At 55.7% G+C, this 27,088-nt stretch overlaps 1 protein-coding gene across 7 annotated transcripts in view; it reads right to left on the reverse strand.

Moving 5' to 3' along the window:
* SDK1 (sidekick cell adhesion molecule 1) overlaps nt 1–27,088 on the reverse strand; it is a 740,828-nt gene that overhangs the window by 142,397 nt on the left and 571,343 nt on the right. For all 7 annotated transcript variants that reach the window (XM_043915387.1, XM_043915391.1, XM_043915392.1 and 4 more), the window contains 4 exons: nt 20,519–20,655; nt 8,436–8,583; nt 7,374–7,514; nt 2,735–2,916 (listed from right to left, as the gene is read on the reverse strand). In XM_043915387.1, the coding sequence (XP_043771322.1) occupies nt 2,735–2,916; nt 7,374–7,514; nt 8,436–8,583; nt 20,519–20,655 (608 nt within the window). The remainder of the gene's footprint in view (nt 1–2,734; nt 2,917–7,373; nt 7,515–8,435; nt 8,584–20,518; nt 20,656–27,088) is intronic.

The raw sequence follows: 27,088 nt of genomic DNA on the forward strand, positions 1-27,088 counted from the left end.
CGCCCATGGTGAGTGTTCCCCGTGTAAGCGAGCCCCACGTGAACCCCATGTGAGCGAGCCCCGTGCTGAGGGACCGGCTCTCTCCCCTGGCTGTGTGTCCATCCTGATCTGCCAGGTGTGGAGCCCAGGGGACCAGTCCCGGGGCTCAGGCATGACCCCCAGACAAAAGCGGAAGCGTTAGAGGCTGACGCGGCCTGAGAAGCTCTGCTGGTGCCCGAGGGTCCAGGCCAGGGCAGGGCCTGGGAGCAGAGCATGGACCTGACTGAGTCCAGTGCTCGGGTCAGCTGCCCAGGCATCAGTACCGCACAGAGCACACGGGTCAGCCGTGAGAAAGACGCCAGAAAAGACACCTGCTGCGTGATTTCTGAGTCCACACCGAGGGTGGCGGGATCACAGCCTGCATCAAGGACACACAGAAAGTCAGAAGCGCCCTCCAGTGAGCAAAGACGTGGATTATGATCACCCTGGGGGCCCCGAGACCTGCCGGGGTTCTTAGTTACAGGCTCCTTGCTGGCCACCCAGTACCCAGGCAAAGGAATGGTGACTCAGCGATGCCGGCCTACATGCAGATGGGAAAACCGCACACAAGATCAGCTCATAAACAGCTGAGAAGAGAGAGACTCTGAACACCTCTGCTCACAGAGCTAGCGGAAGTCAGGTTCTCATCTACGCGAGGAAGCAGACTCCCCCAACCTCACCCGAGCCGAGGCATCCAGAGACGGCTCCACGTGGAGTCAGCGCCTGCCTCCAGCCGCGTCCAGATCCACGAGCCCCTCATGCCAGCCGGGCAGCCACGCCGCCAGCAGTCAGGCCGGATGAATCCCCTGTGGGACCCCACTGACCTCAGAGGGGCCAAGGGCACCCAGAAAAAAGCGCTGCTGACTCAGAGGACCCGATGTTAGGGCTGCTCTGCCTGTGTTAGCCCAGCGACCTCAGACCTGCCCAACGTGAGCAAAACGTGCCCTGTTTCATCCCAGAAACTGCCAGTGAGCTGAGGAGGGGGCTGGGCTGGTCCCATGGGACAGGACGTCCCAGCGAGAGCTTGTGTGGCAGGCTGGACGGGGCGGAGGGGCAGCCCAGAGGGGACATGTGTGAAGCTGTACGGCACACTTCCGTGGCTCCTCTCTGCGTCGGCGATCGGGGGAGCTCATCAGCTCACAGCCGGACCAGCGCCCTGCCGTCTGCAGCGGCTGCCCCACCCTCGGGCCCCTGCGGTCTCCCCTGCACACCTGCCGACACCCGTCCTCACACGGCGCTTGGATCACGTCGCTCACGGCCCTAAAGCTTCCCCCAGGACGGTGGGACAGACGCGGGACGCAGCACCCCACAGCCCTTCTGGGCCAGGGGGAGACTGTGCCCCGCACAGAACGTGAGCGCGCTGGCAACTGGAGGAAACCGTCATGTAAACAGTGCTGGGGGACTCTCAGCGGCGGTATTTGTCATTTTAAGTGTTTCCGGATTTATTGTTATTTTATTAAATGGACTAATTAAAGCAAGCGTTAACAGTGCAGGTTTTCCGCTATTTTCATTTTCCAGTGAGTGATCAGGAGGTGCCGGCAGACACACAAGCCCTTCCTGCTGTCCTGCATGCTAAGTCTCTCTGCGCGTCACTGGGAGAGCTGGGCTGACGGCACTTAATTCGTGAGGAGGATTTATGGGCTCAGGGATGACAACAGACAGCCGATCAATACGGGATGATAATGACAGCGTGTAATATCAAGGAACATTAGGTCTCAGGCATGACTTGGGGAGAGACGTGGGCAGTTAGGAACCTTATCATTTGAAAAAGGTCAAGGCCTGGTAACAATAAAAATGCCTAAGCAAATAAACTCACACCTGTGAGTCAGGGAAGGGGAAAACTGCTCAACGAAAAATGGTTTTAGATTTGGTGGGAAAATTGCTTCCCCGGGCCAGGCTCCGGGCTGCTTTGGTGTGCCACTGTGTCCAGAGAGGGTCTACTTGTTACTGCGGAGAGCGCTGAAAGTGAAGTCAGACGTGGAGGCTGTCTCTGAGGGTCCAGCCCCTCCTGGGGCCGAGACCCGGACCCTCCAGAAAACAGGGGAATTAACTGGAGATGACAAGGGTTGGGTCTTGGCACATAAATGTAAGACCTGCTGGCTTTATGGCATTCTGCCTGCTCAGTTTTGGCGGGTGGGTGTAGGGAGGAGTTTTTATGGGTCTAGTGAATCGTTTGCTTGTGTAACTGGAAAAGGAAACCCAAAATGGGGGTGGAGAGCATGGAGTTGCAAACCCCACTACTAATAATTGTATTACATCGCTAAAAACAAAATACTAAATAATCATTCTCTTTGAAAAATGTTCACAGCTTCACACAGGACTCCACAGCCACCTTCATTGTAAAATTTACCATTATTCCTTTTCGAAAAAGTCAATTCCACAGGAATTTTCAGAATAAGTGGACCGTTAAAGGATGTGTAGAGATGCATTCCGTCCTTAGGAACCAGAAAGCAGCAGACAGAATAATATACCCAATCCCTTTCTGTGGTTTTGCTATAGCTTACGAATAGAGGGAGAGATTAAATTAAATATGTGATTCATCCCCTTCTGATTGCTCCCTAGAGGACTGAACACTCTATTTTTATTTCAACAGAAATAAATATTTCAAATATTGAGTGAGCTGAAATATTTCAAAATATTTCAACTCACTTGCTCCAACAGAACTTCGCATATCCTGCTCCCCAGTGAAGAAGACCGTGCCGCCTGGGGGGCTCACCTCCTTGCAGGGTGTACTCAGTCACGGCTCTGCTGAAGACGCCCAGGCCGGCTCCGTTGTAGGCAGCCACCTGTATCTCGTACTGGGTCCAGATGATGAGCTCGGTCACCAGGCAGTAGCTGACCTCGGGGCTGCTGATGTTCCTCTGCTGGTATTCCCCGGGCAGGCCGGCCAGGCGGTACCTGCGGCAGACCGAGAGAGATGACTTGAGCCACAGGCTGGGTTTGCCCGAGGCTGCTCCACGCGGTTAGAGGAGATCAGGGGTAGACAGACAAGAATAAAGCCCAGAGGTCCGCCCCAGACGACACAACTTCCACTTCCATCGCTAAGCAGGTCTGATCTAATCTCACAGTGACTAGAAGCTCTGGGCTAACAGGCCTCACACTTCAACCATGTCAGGGTTTAGGAAAAATGATCCCTTTTTAAGTGTCAGTCGTCCAGGGAGTACAGTAACTCAGGACCCCAACTTTCAGACGAGATTTCTAGTGGGTTGCAGCTATAAATCAGTCCTGGCGACCCCTTCCTCCAGTGACTCTGAAACGACGGAGGAAAGGAAGTGGGCAGCGTGGTCCCTCGGTGTCTGGGGGCTGAGCTCCCTGCTGGGGTGGTGCATGAAGTCCAGAGTCACAATGACTGGCTTTCAAAGGTGCTCACACTCCTAAAACATGGGTCCACTGCTAAGAGGGGCTTTTAGGGGACCTGTGAGAGGGCAATGTGCAGGCTCTTTTGTGTACGAAAGGCAGAGATTTAAAGTTGCATTTATTTAAAACAATGATGTACACGACTCTGAACGCAGAAAACATATTAGCTGGGAAGTTGCTATTTGCACAGTGAAAGGACTGTTGTAACATTACTTTGAGTGACAGATGTCTTCCATGATCATGTGTGCAGAAGTGAATGGTTCCTCTGGGTAAGCTGAGGGGTGAGAGCTGTGGGAATAACTTCCTCGGGCATCATACAGCTTCCAAGGGCATGGAGTTTCTAGCTGAGAGCTGGCTCCTTCCTCAAGGAGACATGTCTCCGATGCTCGGTGGGGATGGCAGAGGTACAGAAGGACACGGACCTGGCGTGGGGCAGGAGACACACCCACTCCCCACGGCGGGCTGGGGTCTTCAGGCGCCTTCAGGACGCTGAGAGACCCTGCAGAGTCCCGGTCAGCCACCATGCCGTCCCCAGGGCCACAGGGCCTGGACGCAGGGAAGGGCCTGAGCCAGACTCACTCGAACCAGCATGTCAGCAAGGCTACCGCCCTCAGAAAAAAGAAGGAAATCCGAAATCCAAGCCTGGAGTGGGAAACAGCTCTCCAAGGAGCGTGATGAATGAAAACGCACTCAGGATGTACGGACACGGTAATAAAAGGTTCTTCATGAAAACCAGGGTTTTCTGAGACTTGTCTTTGAGCCCTTCCTGCTACAGGCCGCTTGTGTGCGGTGAGTCCTGCTGGGGAGGAGGCAGAGAGAACCGAGAGCAGGCAGGTCATGAAGGGCACGGAGGCCCAAGGCCTTCCTGCCGTGCGCCTGAGAGGAGCCGCAGGACACGGGCCCGCAGCGGCCCTGGGGGAGGCGCTGGCGCACACGCGGCGTCCGCGATGGGCAAGAAAGAGGCCTCACACCCACCTGTGCCTCTCCCCGCAACCCCGACCCCGCTGCAGCTCGCTGGACTCCCCCGCCTGGGCTGGGCACCGCTCACGGCGGGCTGAACCGCGTCTGTCTCAGGACGGCCTGTCTTCTAGGCAAGGAAGGCTTGGTATGGCATCATCTGAGTACCAGCTGTCTCCCCATCTACAGAACGGGGACTTTGAGAATAAATGGCCCCGGGACAATCAGGCAGGCATTTTGAAAAAAAGGCAAATGTTGGCTCCCACCCACACCAGACTCCAGAGTAGCCTGGCACGTGACTGGGCCCAGGACCGCGGGTACCCAGCAGGGTACAGCCGGGCGTGGCTGCTGGAGATCCCGCTTCACTGTCTGGTATGCGTCCCAGGGAGAGCAGAGCCGGCCACCCAGAAGACCAAGCCGGGAAGAAGACTCACGAGCTGGCAGGTCTGAGGCCAACTCTTCACCTCTCTGAGCCGTGGCTTCCTCCTCCCCAAGGTGACGCGGTAATGATGGCATCCCGTGGGGTCGGTTGGAGAATAGGATGAAACGACGGGTGCAAAGGAGCTGTGATGGATTAAAGCACCCCCAAAAACACTTCTCTGCTGGGAACATGGCTTGTGTAGGAAGTGTGCTAACGGAGAACCCTGAGTTCTGAACCCTGAAACTGAGCCTGCCCACCCCTCCTCCCAGACCTATCTGTATGAGGCAGGGAGAATCCACCTCTCCCTTCTGGCAGGCAGCGTGGTCCATTCTGACCAGCGGCTCAGGGCACTCTTGTAATATTCACAGAATGTCTAGGAAGGTCATAATTAATAACAGAAGCGCGGGGCATCGTCTGCTGAAGGGCCGGATACGTTGCCCAGGAGACTGCCTCAGAGAGAACAGAAGATTCTTTACATGGAAATAAACAGGAGAATGTTTTTAAAGGACATAACCCCTATGTTCCTCTCAAAGAAACACCCTGCCCATTATTATGAATATTTTATTACTGTACACGCACTCTAACTACTTCTTACGGCCGGAGCCGCGGCGGTGATTTATTTCCACTTTGTTCTTCCGTGGACTGTGCTGCTGGTCTGACATGGAGTCCTGTGCCCCGGAGGGTACACGCTTGGAAACAGAGCTGATCTGCAGACTGGAGGATTATTTGGAAATGTTTCCCAGCAAATTCATTTTGGCATGGGTCTTTAATTTTTGAAAACTTGGGATATTCATGGCCTGTGTGGTACACCTGCGTCTCAGGGCTCTCTGGACTGAAGCCCCTGCAGATATGATGCCCTCTTTTCCAGCGCTTGCCTCCACTGACACCATCATGGAAAATCCTTTTAAGAGTCGTAATCCCACAAAACAGGGAAGTGTGCAGTGGCCGACGGGGCCTCGCAACATCAGAGAGCTTGCGTTAGGAAACTCCACGCCCCGAGCCTGGCTTTGCGGCCTGACTTTTAAAGTCCTTACTTGGCAGATGGAGCCCCAGGAAACTTTTCCTCTCTGTGGTCAAAAAAAGACAGAGGCGGATGGGATGACAAGCATGGGAGGGGGAGGCCGGTCCAGAGGGGAGGCCAATTATCTTCATTAGTTGATGAGCAGGGGACCAGGGGACAGCTGGGCGAGCAGCGAGGAAAACCTGGGCTGGAGCAGCAGGAAGCGCTGGGCTGCTTTTCCAGGGGAGAGAGACCAGGCTCTGGACGCACCCACGGGCCCATAGGTCCACCCACGGGTCCACAGGCGCCCCCTGCCCACAGGGGGCCGATCAGCAGTCTCCTCTGTGAACCAGGGAAGGGAGGCCAGGGGCTCAGAGACCGAGGGGGCCCTGTGTGCGGGTTCAGCCCCGCGGCCCTTGTGCAGCCGGGGGACGGCCACGTTTGAACCTCTTCAGGCAGATAATGATCTGGCTTGTGTTCAGAGGATAACTCATATGCTTGAGGACAACTGGAGAAGAGCAGTGAACAGGCACCCATTACGTGCGTATAGATAAATGTGTATTAAACGATGAGTGGGTGATTACATAAATACATGCTGGGGATGAGCTGACTTCTGTACGCAGACAATGGAGTTAAAGAAGCAACTCTCTCGTAATGTTTTACGTTTAGCTACGGAGTTACATCACTCCACGTGAGACCTTTGTTAACCTGGTGTCTCCTGACCACAGGTTTAGCACAGGCGCGGGCTGGGCGTCTGCGAGGTGGACACCTACCAGCCCTGCCCCCGGAGGCTGGTGACGGGTGGGTCCATGGCTGCACAGTCCATTAGGAGGGAGTTCACAGTTACCTTTTCAATACTGTTTTACTTTTTTCCTTTTACTTGCGTTGACAAACTACTAAACCGATTGCTTTCGCTGCCATTTTAAACTTAGCAGTAGTTTTTGGCAAAGCAGTTTCCTCTGCCAACCCAGCCAGGGCTGGCGTGGTTCATGAGAGGTGCTCAGAAGCCAAACCCCTCCCAGACGGGCAGAGAGAGCCAACTGGCCACTCCTGGGCCATGTCTGGTCTGCGGCTGGGAGGGTGTGGCCTGCCCTGTGTTTTAGAACATAATGGTTTCATTCCCAACATTGGAAAACTGTGAGAATGCACGTAAAAGAGCCAGGCTTTTATCTTTTTCTGATAATTCCGGAAAACCTGGCAGCCCAACATACTAGCATGGTAAAAACTGGCTTGTAATGAAATCAATTGTATTCTTTTTAATTAAAAATCCTTATACTTTAGAAGGCATACCTCTGGTAAAAACCTAAGAGTGAAAGGATTTACAAGGAATAAGCATGCCTTGCTTCCAGCCTGGAACACTCCCTACTGTTCTGCTAAACTGCACCCCGTGAAGGTATGTATGCATCACGGCTGGATCTGCAGAGCCTGTCCCCGAGAGGCTGCCCACAGGCGCTCGTTCTCGCTGTTGGCCGCAGTACCCACCACCCCCGAGAGTCCTACCGCTGGCCTGGGTCTCCGGATTACTGCTGGGCTCCTACAGACATCTGAGCTTGCGCCTCAGCAAGACAGACACTGGACTGTTCGCAGAGGCCTAAACGTGGCCGGGCACGGGCTACTTGCCTGAGGATGTATCCACGGAGCACCCCATTGTGCTCTGTCTCTGGGGGCGGCTGCCACTGGACCATGATGGACTGATTGGTGCGCCCACTGGCCACTATGTTTTTCGGGGGAGCGCTGGGTGGCTCCTCGGGGAGCATCAGTCTGAAAAGAGAGGGCGGGAGGGGAGGAGAGATGAGCCCCAGGAGCATGGGGCCCTCGCACCCCTTCTCAGTCCTGCTGAATCTTGAGCCGAACTGTGTGCTCGAATCGAGTGAGGAATAAAGCAAAACACACAGCTGATCCGACAGGAAGGACAAATCAATATAATGGGTCCGGAAGACACAGGGGCAAGCTTGTTCTGTCTGAGCAGCCCACGGTACCTCCGCCCTTTAAGGACCACCAGCCCCAGCGAGCCCGCTCGCGGGCCGAGTCCGGGGCTGCTTCCAAATCGCTTTCTTCAGTGCCTTCAATATTTCGCACACCAAGCCCCCACGATTAGAAAACAGTGGTTGACAGCTCTCAACACTTCCACTGCACAGGCTCCGAGAGCTCCCACTGGCCGGGGAGGGCGCGCTGAGATGCGATGAAGCCCTTTCCCCAGGTCACATCTGAACAGGCTTGAGAGCAGTTGCCGGCCTGGGCGGGTGGGTGGGGGGTGGTGGTGCGGAGGACTCAGCATCAGGACCACCACCGGGGAAACGCGGGGCTCGCTGTGCCTCCCGCGGACCTGCTGGGTGCTTACGAGTTCCGCCCCGCAGGCTCACAAAGGGCCCAGAGACACCGCCAGCTCTTTAATCTCGAGTACACAGGGGACTCTGCGATCGGGAATGACTCCTGCCCGTGTAGTCAGAGCGCCCCAGGGGCCTAAGAAACTCTCCTCTGCAGTGAGGGAGCCCCGGCCCGCCCCGCGAACCCCTGCGCTTCCTCTTGGTTACAGGCTTCCCACTCGTGTCCGCCCCTCCTCAGGTCACTAAGGGCGGAGGTCGATGACCTCGAAGTGACCTCGCTGATGGCCTCCCTCCGCCCCACGAGACGCTCGCGCTCGGCTCCCCTGGCCGCGCGGAGGCAGACGCGGCCGCTCACCTGCTGGTCTCCGCGCTGTACTGGCCCTTGCCCACCTGGTTCACGGCGCACACGCGGAATTGGTAGGTGCGAGCCGGGGTCAGGCCGCGCACCGTGACGCTCGTCATCTCGGGGCCGACGTCTGACAGATGCACTTTCCAGGGAGAGTCTGAAGGGAGGAGCAGAACAAGTTCGAACCTCTGCAGGCGCCCGTCTGAATGATAACAAGGGAACGCAAAGTGCGTCCGCATAAACCGGCTCACTCGCTCGCCAAGGCAGACGGAGGGGTCGGCCCCACTGCGCGGATGCGCGCCCCGAGGTGCCCGTCCCGTGGCCAGCACCAGTGAGCCCGGCTCTGGACTCAGGCCGCCCGCTCCCGAGTCCGGGGGCGCCCGCTGCCAACCCCATGCTGTTGTCTACACGTAAAGGGATATTTTTTGTTCAGCCTGCACGTGGCAGTTTAAATGGAACCAGAGCGTTGTTCCTCATTCCCGTGTTCACTGGATAATGAGAAGACGCTCTCTGTCAGCTCACGTGGCAGATTGCAGATTTGTCTCCCAGAAAAGGATGCTGCACACGCCACCAAATGATAAATAAAAACTATATTCATTAACATTTTAATAAAAGAGGAAATGAGCATGAGAAAGACAGATGGGCCATGCATTCTGCCGCCCATCTGCGTGGCAGCCCGTTCCATCCACGCCCCTGAGCGGCTCTGGCTGGAGAGACGCGCAATGAAACTCACAGAGAGTTTAGGAGATCTTTTCCCCTGGCTTTCTCGGTAGGTGTGGAAGGGCGGCCCTGTGGGCCAAGGGAGCTCTCCCCTGCAAGGCTTCAGAAGGCTCTGCCGGCCCCCACCCCTCCCAGGGATTTCTCCGCAGAGTTGAGGCAGGCTTCTTGGCCCGACCACCTCGCGGAGCCTTAGGATGAACAAGCGCCCTCTGTCGGGTCCACTCGGAATCGCTCCGAGGCTGAACTGTGTCTTCAAGTTACCAGTGAAATGAGACGGGGGGATGGGCGACTCTTCCGGGAATCAGATTGTCCTTCTTTTTCCTTGGAAACGCTGCTGCGATCGCTCGCCCACGTCTGAGACTGTCACACGGGGGTGCCTCGTGAGCCTGGTGTCAGACAAGGCTCAGCTGGGACTGCAGACAGGCCTGCACGGCGCGCACACAACATCACAGCCACTTCCGCAAAGACCTAGAAGCCTGCCTATGAAGACTAGGAGTCTGCGCCTGGGGCTCATCAGGAACGCGCTCGGGGTCTTTATGGGTGAAGAAGTAGCCACAAGCTGTTCCCAAATGAATGAAATGAGGCCCTCGGAGGCGACTCCTGTTGACCCACACGCAGCGCCGACCATGCTAAGTCTGGACTCCTCGAGGAAGCCGCACGCTCTGCAGCACTGCGCCAATTGGGCCGTGAAGGCTGAGTCTTTTTAATTATTTCAAATAAAGCTGCTCCCAAAATGGCTTTCTGGGCCGGCAGTCCTCGCCACCAGCTGGGCATTTGGGTCTTCCTGGCTTGGGCGTCTGGGTGATACAGGTGATCTACCGCTGACAAGGACCCCTGCTCTTATGCTTCCTTTAAAAATGCAACGTGTGCGTCTCCAGCTAACTATAGAAAAACTCCCACCAGTGTCTCCTTTTGCTTTGGGAGCCCGAGGCCCTTCTAGGGCATCAAACAGCTCGTGGTGATCTGGTTTTCTGGGCGGGTTCCCTTACAGAAAAGAGTTCCCTGTCACCATAGAGGGGGACAGACGCGCCTCTAGTGTCAGCGTCACTGGATGTGGTTGGTGGGAACCAGGCACGCTGAGTCAGGCTTCAGAGGAGATACAGGTTCCACCCTGAAGATGGCTGACACCCGGCTGAAAAGACAGAGGCCGACGTTGACTCTGCGCTCTTCCACTTACAGTGCTTCAGTTGTGTCCCTCCTTCTTATGTGAAAATGCGTATTATGTGTGCTCAGTTGTTCAACTGTGTCTGCCTCTGCGACCCCATGGACTGTCCGCCCGTCGGGCTGCTGCGTACATGGGATTTCCCAAGCAGGAACACTGGAGTGGGTTGCCATTTCATCATCTAGGGGTGGCAGTTCCTCAAAAAGTTAAAAATAGGATTACCATGTGACCCAGCAATCCCATGTCAAAATACATACCCCAAAGAACTGAAAGTAGGGTCTCAAACTGGTGTTTGTACACTCATGCTCTTAATAGCATTATTCACAGTAGCTAAAAGGTGGTGCAAACCAAGTGTCCATCAACAGATGAATGTATAAACAGAATGTGGTCCATCCGTGACGGAATGTTAGTCAGCCTTGAGGAGGGAGGAAGTTCTGAACTATGCTCCCATATGGATGAACCGTGAGGACATTATATGCTTAGTGAAATAAGCCAGACACAAAAGGACAAAAAAAAAAAAAAAAAAAAATCCACTTAAATGAGACGCCTGGAGCGATCAGATTCACGGGGCCAGAATGCAGAGGGCTGGGGCCGGGAGGGAGCCGGGAGCTGTTTAATGGGACAGAGCTTCAGTTCTGTGGGATGAAAAGAGTCCGCGGACTGGTTGCACGGCACTGTGAATGTACTTAACGCAACTGGGTGCACACGTAGACATGGTTAGGATGGGATGTCTCATGTTGTGTGTATCTCACCACAATGAGAAATTTTACCTGATGTACACATAGCACAGTGGGGGATACCACGTGAGTCCTGAGACCAGTCAGCGTGCTGATGCCTCTGGCCCAGGCCTGGCCCCGGTGGGGACTCTGCTGGATGCTCCCGTCTTCACCCAGACTCTCACGACCATCCCCACCTTGCCTGTGCCCTGGGGGCCTGTCAGGCAGGGCAGGGCTCTTCCCTCCTCACTGGAGACGCTGTCTGCACTCTTCACACCAAGATCCCCTTCTCTTCTCTGGGGCAACTCTGCACAGCCCCTCCCCAGGCTCTGCGGCTCCCCGGGGCCCTGTGACCACGGGCGAGTCTAGCCCCGCTGTCGCCGGCCCCTGGTCACTCAGCTCCCTCCCCCCACTCCTCCCTGCGTTAAGACCCCCTGACCATAAGCCAAGAGTGCGTCTGCTCCCGCGGGGTCTTGAGCGACATGACGCAATAAACTGTCTCTTCATCCCTCTCTTCCTACAGAGACGGAAGGGTCTGGGAGCAAACAGCTCACCTGCTCAGCCAGGTACGGCGGCGACTTCACAAAGGGGCAGCATTAGAAGGACAGTGGTCCAGCCCGTGGACTAAAGATGAACCGACAGGGCAGGGGCTGAGAAGCGCCCGGACGCCGCCTTCCAGCCCCACGCAGGCCCCTCTGCCCCCAACCCCCGGACCCCGACTGGCCCCACACGGCGCCCTGACTCGGGGCCATTTGTTCACGCAGGGTGTGAACAGCTCCTGGACGTGCACCCGAGCCGCAGGAGCCGCTGCCGAGTCTGATTTGACAACAGGGCCTATTAATCTGCTTCGGACCCTGGGGCTCTGCTCAGTCCTCCTGCTGCATCTATAGGATTCTTTATTTGTTCTTTTTCCCTCTCCTGCTCCAAGATAAAAGATCTGGCAGGAAGAGAGATTAAACTGAAAACTAATACAAATGAACCCGATCCATCTCATGGGCACTCTGATTTGTATCAAAAAAAAAAAAAAAAGTGGTTCTGGGGAGGATTTGCTCATTCACAAGCTTCGGAATTGCTAGCTTGCTGAGAAGTGTTAAAATTTAAGTAGCAACTCTGTTCCTGACAATCAATAACACAAAATCCCTTTAAAAGATTCTTTCCCCCAGTCCTCACAGAAGAGTACCAGGAGATGCTTCTCTTAGGGCTGGAATGCAGAAGAACCTTTTGATAGAGGAAACCACCCCATAAAAGTCTCAATAGCTTCTTCCCTCCCCTTTGGGGATGCCCTTTGCTTCTCTGATCTAGAAGAGTAAGAAATTCCAGTCTTCCCCAGCTGGGCTATGAAACAAACCTCTGCTCCACAGATGGGCATCACTGAGCCTTTTTCCTGGCTTCCAGTGCCCGGAAACCAGGAGGCGGTAATCACCCCTGCACTCGGTCTGTTGGTTAAAAAGTTGATGGTTTTCAATCTTCCCAAATGTACTGGAAGCTTTTTTTTTATTTAAAAAAAAAGAGCATCACCATTTTCTCAATTAAAGGTACTCGAGGAAGGAAACTACTTTCCAAAGAATTTCCTTAATTGCCAAAAAAACCATTATCACTGTCACTACCTAATGTCTGTGCGGCTGTCTGCCTTCTGGAGGCTTTCACATCCGTGACCACATGAGACCTCTAGAGGAAGAGGCACTCTCTCCCCGCTTAACAGGCCGAGAAACCAAGGCTCCAGGAAGTTTAAGTAGCTTCTCCCCAGACATACGGGCTGTCGCCGCCTGGACTCCTGGGCGGGCCAGTGTCACTGACAGCAGAGCAGTCTCCACTGTCTCCTCATGGGACGAGGTACGGGGTGCCCAGCAGCACCCAGGAAGTACATGCACGCACACACACGTGCGTGCCAAGAAGGCACACACAACCAGGGGCTGAGTGTCTCTGGGCGATAACAAAGATGCAGGAACCAAGACGGCACCGGGGGAAGCAAGCGGCCAGAGCCTGGAGACGCTGGACAGGAAGCGCCCTGGCTTCTGCGCCAGGGAGAGCAGGGCACGGGGGTGGGAGGGAAGGCAGGGCCTGGGGCAGGCGGCCAGAAACAGGGAAAGTCGATCAAGAGATGAAAGAGGCGAAGCCACCAACGCGGCAGACGGACCTGGTTTGGATCCTGATTCAAGCAAGTCAACTGTGAAAGGCTTTTTTAAAATAGGGACCCTTAAATGTGGACTGAGTGTAAGATGATATTAAGGATTCTGTTAATTTTGTTTGATGTCCCTGTTTGAGTATTTACTGCATCACTTATGGATGAAATGACAAAGTCTCTGGCACTTCTCTTAAAATACTCTGGCAAAAAAGAGTGGGGGTACTGATGAAAGAATACGGTAAACTATTGATGGTTTTTGAAACCGAACACAAGAATACTCTGTACCTTTGTGCGTATTTAGTATTTTTCCTGATGAAAAGCTTGTAGAAAGTGACTGTTCTGTCACAGCATTGCCAGCAGTGAGCATTTCACTGTCCTCAGTTGTACACTTGGTAGATGAAACGATGAGACCTCACTGATGCTGTCCCTTGTATTTTTTTGTACAAATAAGAATGAACATGCTTTCATTAAAACAACTTCCCCCAGGTTACAGAGAGAGCTAAGAGGAAAATTAAGATGCAAATTTATTATTTTTCTAATTGTAATTCCACTGCTGATCTGGCTACAAGTGTCTGCACACTGTGTCTCCTGAAACAGAAGTATTATTGTAAGAATTTTATAATAACAGACAGCCACCTAGTGGGGCTTCCCAGGGGGCTCTGTGGTAAAGAATCCGCCTGCCAATGTAGGAGATGCTGGGTCGATCCCGGTGTCAGGAAGATCCCCTGGAGGAGGAAATGGCCAACCTACTCCAGTATTCTTGCCTGGGAAATCCCATGGACGGAGGAGCCTGGCGGGCAAGTCCACAGGGTCACGAAAGAGTCGGACACAGCTGAGTGACTGAGCATGCACTCACACGCATCCACTTAAACAGCCACCCAGGAGATAAACTCCGCCTGGATGCATCTGAGTCACTGTCAGAGCCTCAGCAGCTAGCAGAGGGCCTGACTGACCCCAGGGCCCGGATCTGTCCCTTCTCTGGGGGAAGCACCTGCCGTGCCAGGCGCTGCTGATGGCTCCATGGTGGCCCGCAGCAGGCACCATCGTCCGCATCCACACACGGGAGACGGAGGCACGGATGACGGCCTGATCCTCCCACGTCGTGGACACTTCCGGATTAGTACAACTTCATTGTTTCGACTTCTGGCAGTTGCTCGGTATTGCAGCAGGAAAGCCAAGGGCTCTGTCACAGAGAGGATGCAGAAAGGGAGCTGTCCTCTGGACCATCACCTTCGGGGTCCAGGGAGGTCACGCTCGGGGAGACTCTCCTCTCCCAGCCGGGGCTGGCCGTGTGGACGCGGGACGCAAGCGCTCTGGGTTTCTCAGGCTGACGGTGCACACTCAGGATGGGGCCGCGGAGGAGGCAACCCGGGTGCACGCTCACTTGCAGCTCCCCCGTCACAGGCCCGTCGGCATCAACAGCAGCAGCCGCTCTGAGAGCGGTGCGTAGTTGGGGGGGGGCGGTGAGAGGGCGCTGCGCCCCGCGGTCTACCCCCCAGACCCCTCACCCCAGTCTAACTGTGAGAGGACCTCCGACACTCCCCTTCCTCCCCAGACTGCCACCATCGTCCACATCACGGTAAGTGTGAGAACCTGCCAGGCCAGGAGGAGCCTGCGGAGACGCCCAAGGCCCCCGAATGGGGTGTGGGCCCAGGTGGGGTCCTGGGACAGAAACAGACATGTGCAAAACGCCGAGGAGACCGAATAAAGCCTGGCCTTTAGGTAACAATCTGAACGTACGGCAACATGGGCTCACTGATTTCAACAAGTTCCCACACGAAGGCAAGTTGATGAGAGGGGAAACCGAGCGTGGGATCTGGGGAACTCTCTCCCCATGACTGTTCTGTAAACCTAAACGTTCTCAAACAAAATGTGTAGGAGGTGGGGGGCAGGGAAAGGCTGGCCGGTTAACGGGGCGGTGTGGACTGGGGGCACATGGGCCTGCAGTGGACACCGGGGTTCCTGCAGGGAGGACGGCGGGGCTGTGGCGTGTGGCCACCCGGCACACGCTGGCCGGACGTGGGGAGCCCGGACTGAAGGCCACGGGGTCTCCTGGAGCTCACGCTCTGCAGAGTGGGCCCTCCTGTCGGGGCTCAGGGGAGCCTCTCCTGTTTGGGGACCTGCTGCCTTTGGGGGGGTGCGCTGATAGCAGGGGCTGCGACCTCCACTAGCTGTGAAGAGCGGTCACCCGGCGCCCCCTCTGGGGGGCCCGTGGCCCCATGTGCACCGGCCCTGCCCAAGATCCCCGCGGGGGTCCTCTCACCATTGAGTGTTTTTATTTCTTACGTGTGATTTTGCTTAGTTATTTTTGGCTGCGCTGGGTCTTTGCTGCTGGGTGGGCTTTCTGTGATTGTGGCGAGTGGGGGCTACGCTCCGGGTGCTGTGTGGGCTTCCCGCTGCGGCGGCCTCTCCTGTTGCGGAGCAGGGGGGTCTGTGGCGCTCGGGCTTCAGGGGAAGCAGCACACGGGCTCAGCTGCTCGGCAGCACATGCGATCTTCCTGGACCAGGGATCGAACCGACGTCCCCTGTGTTGCAAGGTCAATTCTTAACCACTGGACCACCAGGGAAGCCCTGAATGGTTTTTTCCTTAACAAAATCTCCGAAATCACATACGCTAGAAAACCTGGATTGACTCTGAGAACTGTACATCCACACAGTAATACTAAAGGTAAGTCTTTTTTTTAAATGTATATAGACATATATAAATATATGTGTATGTATCTCTCAAAAAAGTAACATAAACTTATTTACAAAATTTGGAAAGAAAAGAGCAGCAGAAAAAAATGAAATGAAATGAGCACAGGTCAATACTTAACGGTTATTTTCTAAACCACCCTCATGATTTTTCAAGTGCTTGCTGTAATTATTTTCAAGTTTTTCAGAGACTCTGACCTATATTTCAGTGCTCAGCTCAACGAGTTATTGAAATTACTTTGGTGGGATGAATAGCATTTGCTTCTTTATGCTAAAGGGCCCTCAGATTATTGTCATGGTGTCAACAGAGACAGTTTCAAAGCCCAGACAACACATAATCTCAAGCTCCTCAGGGTGAAGCCGCTGGGACGGGGGCTGTGGAATTGATCCCCACTCTGAGCCACTCATCTGCTCTGGGTGGACGTGAGAACTCAGAGGTGAGCGTGTCCGGGCCACGGAACAGCCTCCCCTGGCTTAATCACAGCTCATCCAGACGTTAAAGGAGAAGCACAGATAATAGCTGGTTCCGTGAAGGTTAAATGAGATCCTTCTAGAGGATTCTGGATAAAGAATGATTAAAAGAATGAGAGGAATATAATTTGTAGAGCCACTTTAGAATTTCAAGCTCGAGCTGGCAGAAATAACATTTTTAGAATAGGCTGTACTCCTGAGAGAAGACCATGAGATCTTCCGTGATTCTATCACAGCATCAAACATACCTTAAGTGAGTGAACTGAAGCGCAATTCTGAAAGGATGCTGTGACTCGGACTTGCTCATGGCACCCCTGGGGGTAAGACTGAGGTCTCCAAGGTCCCCAAGGAGGGATGGGCCAAGCTCCCCCAGGAAGGCTGGGGCAGAGGTTGAGACTAGTCAGAGATGGTCACTGGGCCAGGAGAAGGAGCAGGAAGGGACAGCATTTTCTGTCTCACTCAGAACCCCAGAGAGCAGGCGGTTACAATAGTTTCACAGCCTCCACTTTGGGAAGGCTTTCTCTGATGCATCTGTTTTAGAGAAGCAATAAAACTCTGCAGGGTTAGAGTTTTAAGTTTTGTCTTAAAAGTGAAGAACAAAAAGAGCTGAGAACTTGGGAACTAAATGAAATTCCCTGCTAAGGAATATGGCCAGAGTGACGGCAAGAACAGGCTGTGAGACCGTCAGCTGTTTGCATCCCCCAGCCTGGGCCTCCTGAGCTCTGGGGGAGACACGGGACGTGCCCCAGGTGGGCTCACGAGGGGACGTGGTCCTGGGAAGGGTGTGGTCCCTGAACGGGAGAGGCCGTTTGCATCAGAGAAGGAGACACTGGCTAGAGCGGCTAGACGCGGGGCCTGGACAGGCCCAGAAGTGGAGGGGCGCTCAGCCGGGGGTAGCAGACAAGCCCCCAAGCCCCCCACCTCAGCCCAGCTCCACGCCGATGACAGGGCGACGCAACAGGGAGGGTGGATTTTAAAATGGGAGCAAGTGCTGTCATTGTGAGGTTCAACATGCAAAACCCGCAGAAAGTGGGCTCGGATGAAGCCACCTCCTCACTCTCACAGGCGGTGAGAAGGCATCCGTGTGACACGTGTTTCAAAGATGGTTGCAAATAATCTGAAGCATAAGAACAAAATCTCTCTGCCACTTTGGCAAGAAGACAACACGCAGCCAGGCGTCAGCTTTGAAGTTCATGACACCAAGGCGGGAGGAGGAGGCTACACATACTCTCGGGGTGGCAGCCGCAGGCTGACAGACAGACAGACACCCGTGCGGGAGGAGAGCGGGCTGAGCCGTGAGCGGTCTCGCCGTGAAGGCAGGCTTTCCCCACCTCCCCGGGGACGCGACTGTGCGACTGGACTGACCTGAACCACGCCATAAGCCTGGCCTCTGCTCTCTAAGCAACGAGTGCTTCTATGCAGGAAGAGACTACGGCTGGAGACCGGGTCAGAAGTGGGCCTGGGGCTAGTGTCCAGGCTGCTGGAAGCACAAACACATTTGGGGCCCTTGAGGTGTCTCTGCCGCCCCGTGGACTGGAGCCCACCAGACTTCCCACCCTTGGGATTTCCCAGCAAGTATATGGAGTGGGTAGCCATTCCCTTCTCCTGGGGATCTTCCTGACCCAGGGATGGAACCCCCATCTCCTGTGCAACCAGCAAAGACTAAAGATTTTAGCTGCTATTGATTAATGAGGGAACCAGTAAGATGTTACAATCAATGTATCAGAAGAGAATTCAAACAACATACACGCATGCTAACCATCAGGAAGGCTAAAATGAACTTACAAAGGGGCAAAACTGGCCAGTAGCTTCAGAGCAATAACCAACTACTACGGTCATGACTTATCACCAGGACACACGATTCCTATGGACAAGAATTATTTGCATCATTGCGAGCTTTCTGGAGAAAGCTCTAGAGTTGCGAGATCACTCTAGAGTTGTAAGAATAGCTCAAAAACAATGAAAAGTGCAGGCCCCTGGAGCATCAGGTGACCCTGAAGGTGGCTCGGAGGTCACCACCCGGTGACCTGCCCTTGGGGCCACCTCAAAGTCCCTCAGGCTTTTCTGGCACTCGCCCCCTTGGGACTGCAACGATCTTAGAGATGAGTCTTGATCAAACTCAACCAGCACTTCAGAGCGGGCCCCGTCCTTCTGCTGCGTAGAGTCCTCAGCCTGTCTGCAGGGTCCCTGCTGTGAAGCCATCAAGAGCCCCAGCCCTCGCTCTGTTCCTCTGTCCGCCTCACACAGCCTGTGGGACCTTAGGTCTCTGACCAGGGATTGAACCTGTGCCCCGTGCAGTCGATGAGGGCTGTCTTAACCACTGGACCGCCGTGGAGGGTCCGCTGGGCTCCCCTGGCCCTACTGGGCCTTCCCGCCTCAGCCCAGTAGGCTCGTCCCTCGGGCTGGGCCTTGGACGGGGCAGTTCTCTCCGGGCCCTGGCCTCTGGCAGAGATGCCTGGGATCAGAGAACAGCCAGCTCCCTGGGAGGAGCTTGGGACGCCTGCAGGGGCCACGCTCCGCACACACGGGCTTTGGCTCGGGCTGGCGCCGGGACACACTACGGCGGCAGCTCCAGAGTTCTGCTCCATGAAAGCGCTGACGAGGCCCTTCGGTGACGCTGGCACGTCGAGAGGGCAGGTGTCACCCAGCGCCTGCCGCCGCCGCTGAGCCTCGCCATAGTGGTCCCTGCAGGACCCCGGCTGCCAGGGGGACGGCAGCTGACTCTGCCTGCCAGGTGGTGCCGGCGGCGGCCAGGACCCTGAGGAGCGGGACGTGGGGACTGTCGGCTGGCACAGCCCTCAGCACAGGCCAACTACCATCTCCATTTCAGCACACTAGCTGCTAAGCAGCTCTTTCTGAACGTGATTAGCCAGCGTGTTCAGGGGCTTCTTAAGGGCGCTGTTCCCTAATAAAAATAAAACCCAGATCATTGGCCCAGATGACAGTGCCGGTCTTGCTATCTGCTCGGCGGGGAGACGTGTGACTCATCCACTGAGAGTGGCATGGACTGACCTGGCCCAGGCTGCAGACGAAGTCAGGGCCGGCTGGAGAGAATGGTCTTCTCCACTTCAGAGTGTTTGTGTTAACAGTGCTTGATGCAGTCGTGATGACGGTGCGCACTACCCCGGACTCTTCTCCTCTAGAGGCTCTGAGGGAAAGCGTCTGGGCAGTGGCCAGCTCAGGTGGGCCCAGCAGGGGAGCCGGGGGGCAGAGGATGCCCTTGGTCACCTTCTCAGTGTCCCGGCCCCTCCCCAAAGCTGTCCTCACTTCAGAAGCTCTTTCCAAACGCCTGGAGGTGACACGCTGCCCCCTGCCCTTGCCTGCCCAGGCCTCCCGCCACGCCCACCTGCTAGGGGCGCCATCCGACCACCTCCCATCTGGGCCCCCCGCACTGTCTCCCTACGGCACTTGGAATGAAGGTGCCTCAATGGGCGAGCATGGCACGGCAGGACGCGAGGACGCGTCTGACCACGTCCTTGCTGTCAGGGCTTGGGGCTGACCGTGTTAGCGCTGCAGCCAGCAAGCAGAGTGCCTGGAGCAGAGCAGACGCCTAAGTACTGGACAGATGGACAGATGCATGGACGAACGGAATGAATGACTGTATGTAAAACCTGCTTCTTACTTAAGCAAGATGTCTGACAAAGAGCCGACCAACCGCGCACACTGCTGAGGGGACAGCTGGCGTGCGTTTGAAGCCGTGCCCTGTTTTACGTAACCCGGGCGCCACAGGGCACCTCCCTCACGGCCTGGGGTCGGTGACTGTGACCAAGCTCATCCTCGGGGACTCCACCAGGGAGCCTGCCTATTAAGGGCACAAAGACGCCCGAAACAGTCCTGATTTCAAGGAGACGACGCCCATGGGAGTCGGCTATGTCAGGATCCTGACGGCAAGAGGCCGCTCCTGCGGTGTCCTCTCCACGCCACGCAGACCCGGCGGCCCTGCGGGCACGGCCCGGGGCCTCAGCACAGACCCCGGTGCCCATGGGAGGCCCTGGGGCCACCCCTGCTGCTGCCCGCCTGGGCGCCCACGCCGCCCTTTCATTTTCCCGAAGCCTGAGCCGCGGTTTCCGTTTGAAACTCCGTGAAGCATCTGGAGCATTTCGCTGGCTGGTGTGGGTCTGAGCCAGAAGGAAAGCTTAAAGATGTTAAGAGCCGGGAGAAATCTGATTATGGCCCATGGCGACACCGCCGCGTCCCTACTCACTGTTCTCGGACAGCTCCACGATGTAGTAAAGAACAGGGCTGTTCCCGTCGAAGGGTCGGACCCAGGAGAGCACCACGGCGTGGCCGTGGGCAGGGCTCAGGCTGGCCACGAGGTTCTGGGGTGAATGAGGCAGCTCACTAGGACACAAAGGAAGAAAGAAAAAAAAAAAAACCAAAAGCGTGTATCAGAATGGTGTGACAACCTCCTGGCTCTTACCCTGCCAGATTCCGGTGTGCGATGCTTTGAAAATGGAAAACATCAAGCAGGCCCTGAACACAAACACTAACTACTTGCCGCCCTCCCCCGCCCTCCCAAAAAAACAAAAACCATCACCATTCACAACGTGTTTTATTTTCCAAACGTAATTTGATTTAATCCCTCTGGTAGGGATTAAACAACTAATGACTCTCACTGAAATCGAGTGGGGAGTGCCCGTTTCACACAGTAGATGGTTTAATTGAGAAAACTTGGTCACCAATTCGCTTCTGAAGAGAGAGGCTGTTAATGGGAACACAGCAAGCCGCGTAAGAGGAAAAGGCCGGGGAAACAGGGTCGACTGTGGAAGTTTCCAACACCAGCTATTTGAGTCACCAGCCAAAATGCCCATATGCATCCTTGGACCGCGTGGCCGTCTCTCGACTGGGCTTGCTCAGTGATCCTGTCGCCCTGCGCTCTGCTTGGTAATGGAGATTTGGGAGCGGCAGTGAAAGGCAACTGTGGTGAAAACGCTAACTGAAAACCCGTGGAAACAGTAAACAACCCATCAGCAAGGCTATAAAATGGAAACGCAGATAAATTCTGGGAAGGAGCTACGAACAGAACAGGTCTTCACTGGGATTTACTGATGATGAAGCTTCAAAACCCAGTCGCGTGGTTTCTACCACTGACGGGGCGGCGACCTTGCAATCCTGAGCTGCCAGGCCCGTGTTTAACCTTCTCACCTTGGGCCCTGGAGCAGGGCCCTGCTGCTTGGACCTTAGGACTGGCTTCTCCCCCTGCTGGAGGGGGGCGGGGGCTGGAAAGGGGATGCTGGGTGTGACCCACTTCACCCACCAGCTAGCTCTGGTCTCCCTTACACATCAATTACTGCTGACCCACACAGGCCAGCACAGAAAGCCATAATTACACTTGATATTTTTAATTTAAAAAATGCACTCATTACCCTTGGAAATTTATTAAGCTGTTATGTGCTTGCAGCTACCTAAGAAACACAGCTCCCTCTAACCCACCCATGTGGTTTATAAACAAACTAATATTTCTCACATAGACCGCGACTTTAAATCAGCACCGCGAAGGATGAACTCAGGCCTGAAACGCCGTCCTGTTTTCTCTTTAATTGTGAACCGAGCTTTAAATCAGGAAAGGGGCCCCTCCGCTCTGTCCACAACACCAGCGCTCCTGAGGCTTGGGCTGCCTGGAGCCCTGAGCTCTGCCGGGGGTCACGCCGCTGCCCTGGCCTCAGCAGCACCCCCTTCCTGCCAGCACTGCCCACCCCCCCCACCCCCAGGCGCTCTCCTGAGAGCACAGCGCTGCCCGGGGCAACCAAGCCCATAACCCACCACTCGCCCAGCACCCAGAGCTCAGGCTCCCTCTGTGGGGACCTCTGCGCACCCCCGCCCCCGACTCGAGCAGAACTCATCACGCCTAGCTCGACTCCCTCTGTGATTGACAGCCTTTTCAGCTGAACAAATGTCGTGGAGCCCGTGGAGCAGGGCCAGGGTACATGTGGACGACGGGCCCCCGTCCTCCGCCAGGGCGGCCTCGTCCACCCCGCGTCACCGACACCTGAAGCCTAGCGGCAGGCGGGGGACGTGGGGAGGGTGGGTGCACTGACCCTGCTGGAGCGGAGGGAGGAGCAGAGCCCTCTCCAGCCCGCCCTCCGGGGGGTGGACACAGCCAGGAGGTGGCCCCGGCCCTGGCTGCCCGGAGCGTCTAGCTGGGGAGCCACGACGGGGACGGCATCCGAGAGGCAGTGCCCCGCAGGAGAGGCGGGGGCCGAGGACCAGGAGGATCGGGGTAAAGGTGGAGGACCAGGCGGGAGTGGCCGCCGGGGGCACAGGCAGGACCCGGGGCGCCATGGGGTCGCAGCAGGGAAACGCAGGGCTTGCACTGCGTCTTGGAGGGAGGCAAGTGAGAGAGGCCTGGGTCCAGAATCTCTGGCTGTCAGTGTGACGCTGGCTTTCCGGGGCTGGAACTGGGACCCTGAGGGCCGCTCGTTAGAAAGGGTCCTGGGCACAAACTGTCAGAGGACGCTCTGTGTAACCGTCAGGAGGGAGAACAGACGTGAGATGAGGCTGGTTAGTGCTCAGAGGCAGGCGGCCGGGGCTGACGTGGGTGGGGTCTGGGGAAGACACGGCAGCCGGAGGAGGGGCGCATCGTGGGCTCGGGACCAGCCTCGCAGAGCAGCCCTCCTGTCCCCGAGGAGGCATGGGCAGGACAGGAGGCGGTGGGAAGGGACAGGCTTCTTCTGCACAAGAGGACAGTCGGCTGTGGCCCACGCGTCTCTGCACACCCTGTCCCGGGGGTTACGAGGGGTCTGATCCTAATGTTCCCACAGCCAGAAAGACCCCGGGTCTGCGCTCAGTGTCAGATCATGCCTCTCAGCCTAAACCGGGTGCACTTAGCAACAACCCATCTGACAGGTGAGTGGACGGCTCTCTTCCTGGGGCTGGAGCGCTGTCGAGACGGAGGGCTGCTCACCACTCTGTGCCTGCCGGTCACTCCAGGCAGCCTCCTGTCCAGCGTCCGCTCAGGAGGTCCTGGGGCCGGTTCAGACAAGGCCCTGGTCCATCCATCTCACCTGGGGCGCGGGCCTGGAGGCCTGCCTCCCGGCCCCTGGAAGGCCACCAAGGGAAAGAGCACACGGCCTGCGCAGAGGGGGTCACGGTGAACAGCAGCAACGCGGCCTTGAGCCGCGGCGGACGGGCGAGCAGGGACTTCTAAAAAGACTGGGGAGACTAGGAACCTAAAAGGCAAAGTAGCCTTGAGACGTTTAGAGCCGGGGCCGAGCTCTAGACGTGGCTGTCTGGGACACATCTGGAGATAACGAGGCCTCGTCCGCCGCCACCCGAGTCCACGGTCACCCCCCGGAGCACGGCCGGCGCAAAGTGCTGTTTTTACGTACGTCACAGGACTCCGAGTCAGAAGGAAATTCAGGTGTTTTTTTTTTTTTTTTCTGGTTCCAGGCTCTCCCCATTTGAAAATTCTCTCTAGCATATCTCTGGTGTTCAATATTACCGGTTTCACAATGCAAAGAACTCTTTAATATACATTGGAAACATACACTATTTCTTTAAATGATAAGTTTCGGTTATCTGGAAAATTAAGCGTGGTGAAATACTCGACTAACCCATCCCGGGCCAACAAATGAGGCTTTCCGATATTCTGAATCCATTTCGGAGGATCTTATCTGATAGCAGGATAGGGTGTCTCAGCATGTCTCTGCCAGCTTGGAAAGGAGATAAACGATGAGCAGAGTGACTCACCGACACAGACGTGCAGACGGGGTGACAAATGAAAGGGATCCGAGGACGCGGGGCCGAAGCCCATGCTGAGCCACCGCGCGGTTTGAAGAGACCTCGCCACTGGGGGAACTAGGCCGTGGTAACGGCAGAAATTACCAACAACCGGGCCTGGCTGTGTGGGGAGGAGAGGCAGCGAGGTGTGTTTGGGAAAAACCAGCTGGAGAAGAGACCCGAGAGGAAGCGGATGGTGAAGGGGCGCCCGCAGGGGGATGCCCTGGAGGGAGAGGGGCCGATGAGCATTTTTCTATAGAAAAGCACTGCCCCTTGAGCGGACCGACGTCGCCTCGGTCAAACCCATCTTCTCTGACTTCACTCTGAGGATGAAGGCAGAGGGGGCCCGACAGCTCTTGATAAATGGCACTAAATTGTTCGCTCCGTATTACGGCTTTCTCAGAAGCGGCTCTAGTGAAGGAAACCTCTCCCACTGCCTCGGGGCCGCGTCTTCCAGCCGCTCTGTAAATGAGGCTTTCCTCTGTACTCTGGCTCAGAGGAATTAGTCTCTGGTCTCAGAAGGAAAGATGCAGTGCTAATTGGGTTTTTAAATGATTAACAGTCAACCCACAGAGCCTTGGCGTCTGGTCCCTCTGGGGTGCTCAAAACAGCAAGAAGCTTCGGGGGTCTGCAGCCACCCCAGACCCGGTTTCTTCCTATAAGGCCCCAGCAAACTGGTAGGACAGATACAACCAACACGACCGGTGACCAGGATAACCAAGACTGTTGTGAATTGGTCAGATGCATCATGAGACCCTCTGGAACTGCAGAGGCCTCTCCCCCCAGGAGGGGGTGAGGCAGACCCCTCTGAAATCAGTCCTCCTTGGTGGCACCAAATACCCAAACCTGTCTCAACCTGCTAAGTGGAGCGGGCCTTCCTCAGACACTGATGGGCCCCCTGTCCAGGCACCCAGGCCTCCACGGCAGACAAGCCTGGTGCGTCCGAGGGTCACAGACTTCAGGCAGAAATAAAGGAGGGTGAAAGAGAGACACCTCTTGGCCCCAGTGTGTGTGGGGGTGCTGTTGATGTAAAGAGGAGCATTTTTTTATGAGATGGTGAGGAATAATAAGAGCTGGGACTGACTGTCCCTGCTGAGCGGAACTCCTGGCCTGTCCATTCAAACTTCACCCCCATCCTTCAAGGTAAATGACAACGTGCCCCGTTCACAGGTGAGAAGACAGAGGCTGCGGCATGCGAGCTGGGGAGGGCCCCAGGCCAGCATCGCTTGGGGGTGACCCGTGACCCTGCTGCGACGGTGGCTTCTGCCCCCACCAGGGTCCTCGAGCTCCCGACACCCAGGCTGACACAGAGCAGACGCTCCAGGGCGCCAACTCTGGAGCAAGCCCACAGGAGAGCTGCCAGCGGCTGGCCTGCTCCTGAGAAGCCCACTTGTAATGCTCCTAATTTCTATATTTAACAAAGTGGCTTTTAACTCGAGTGGGGACGCCGGCGAGCGCGCTTTCAGGCTCTTCTGAGGACACTATTAGCCGTGAGCAGCTCTCAGTCACTCCTGCGACAGGAGGTTGTTGTCATCCGAGCGAATCCAGGAGACGCTAACGCGCTGGATTTGCAAGTTCTCTGAGAAGCTCGAATGCCCCGCAATCCTGAGTTATGACTATTATCATCACTATTGTCATCGCCGACGTCCTAGAGTTAGGACCTTATTGGATCTAAAGATACGCATGCTCTAACCTACAACCTTCCCCATTCATTCCGATTTGGAAGAACTGAGAGCTTATTACACCGACAATTCACAAGGACCGCTGTCTCTCAAATCAGCTCTGCAACCAGTCGCACCTAAATTGGTTCGAATTGCGAATCTGCAGTATTTCTGTATTTGGAGATGAGGTGTTTTCCCATTACAGAAAGCCCATTATTTTATAGATACAGCAACATTTGCTGGAAAAAAAATGCATTTTACTTAGAGGAAATCAAATAAGTGAATAGCAGGGAAGATATGTAAATCAGCAGAACATAAAAACTGTGCAGACTAGAAAGAACGCCCTGCACTGGAAGCAGGCCATTTGGCTTCTGCTGACAGAATCTTTATGAAATGCTAACACTTATTTATTTGGTACCAATGATGGATGATTTAAGAGTTCTCAAAGGTAGTTTAACCGTGAATAGCACAGCATGTCACGTGGATTCATGGGTCGTGGACGCCAGAATCACCAACAATTTTTCGGAAGGTCTTCCTGTGAGCTGTGGATGGGGGAAGGAAGACAGAGGACCAGGGCTGAGCAGGGCGGGCACCCTCAAGTGGTGGGGGGCCCAGGCACGTGCATACCCAAAGGAAGGCCAGAGGCCTGAGCGGGCTGGCTGGGGGGACGACTGGAGGCCTGTGACACACACATTCATTCAACCAGTGTGCATTGCCTGAGCGCCTCAGGTATGCCAAACATGGCCAGGCCTCAAACGCAGAGCTGTGTCATCCTGCACTCCAGGGGGGAGAGAAGAAGAGGGGGACAGAGGATGAGATGGTTAAACGGCATCACCGACTCAATGGACGTGGATCTGAGCAAACTCTAGGACACAGTGGAGGACAGAGGAGCCTGGCGTACTGCAGTCCATGGGGTCACGAAAGAGTTGGACATTACTTAGCGACCGAACAACAACAAATATACGCTGCAAAGATGACCTGGTCAGCAGGCCCTTCAGCTTCCTGCCTGTGAGGAGAGGGGCTGTGGGAGGTGAGTGTGGCCCCCACGGCCCCCCACCCTGGAAGGCCGGGCAGGCGGGGTGGGCAGTTGCCCGCCACATCCGTGAGTCCTGGTGGGAGGTGCGCGCCTCCCTTCAGAGAGCAGTGGGCTCTCAGGGGCACTGGGCCGGCCTGCCATCCCTCACCAGCTGGAGGTTCTGACAGGCATCCTGTGGAAAGGCAGGGTAAATAGTCCATCAGGACGCAGGGTCGTGGGGATCACTGAGGAGGGGAAGCGATTGTGAACCAGCCAAGCTGAGGGTGGACATGATCCGACTTTAAGGTTACCGAGCCCCACCCTGTAAGTGTGCGTGTCTGAGGCCCAAGGTGATCACCAAACCCCTAACCCTGCGAGT

The sequence above is a fragment of the Cervus elaphus genome, chromosome 10 (assembly GCF_910594005.1).
Source record: "Cervus elaphus chromosome 10, mCerEla1.1, whole genome shotgun sequence".
Classification (NCBI taxonomy): Eukaryota; Metazoa; Chordata; class Mammalia; order Artiodactyla; family Cervidae; genus Cervus; species Cervus elaphus.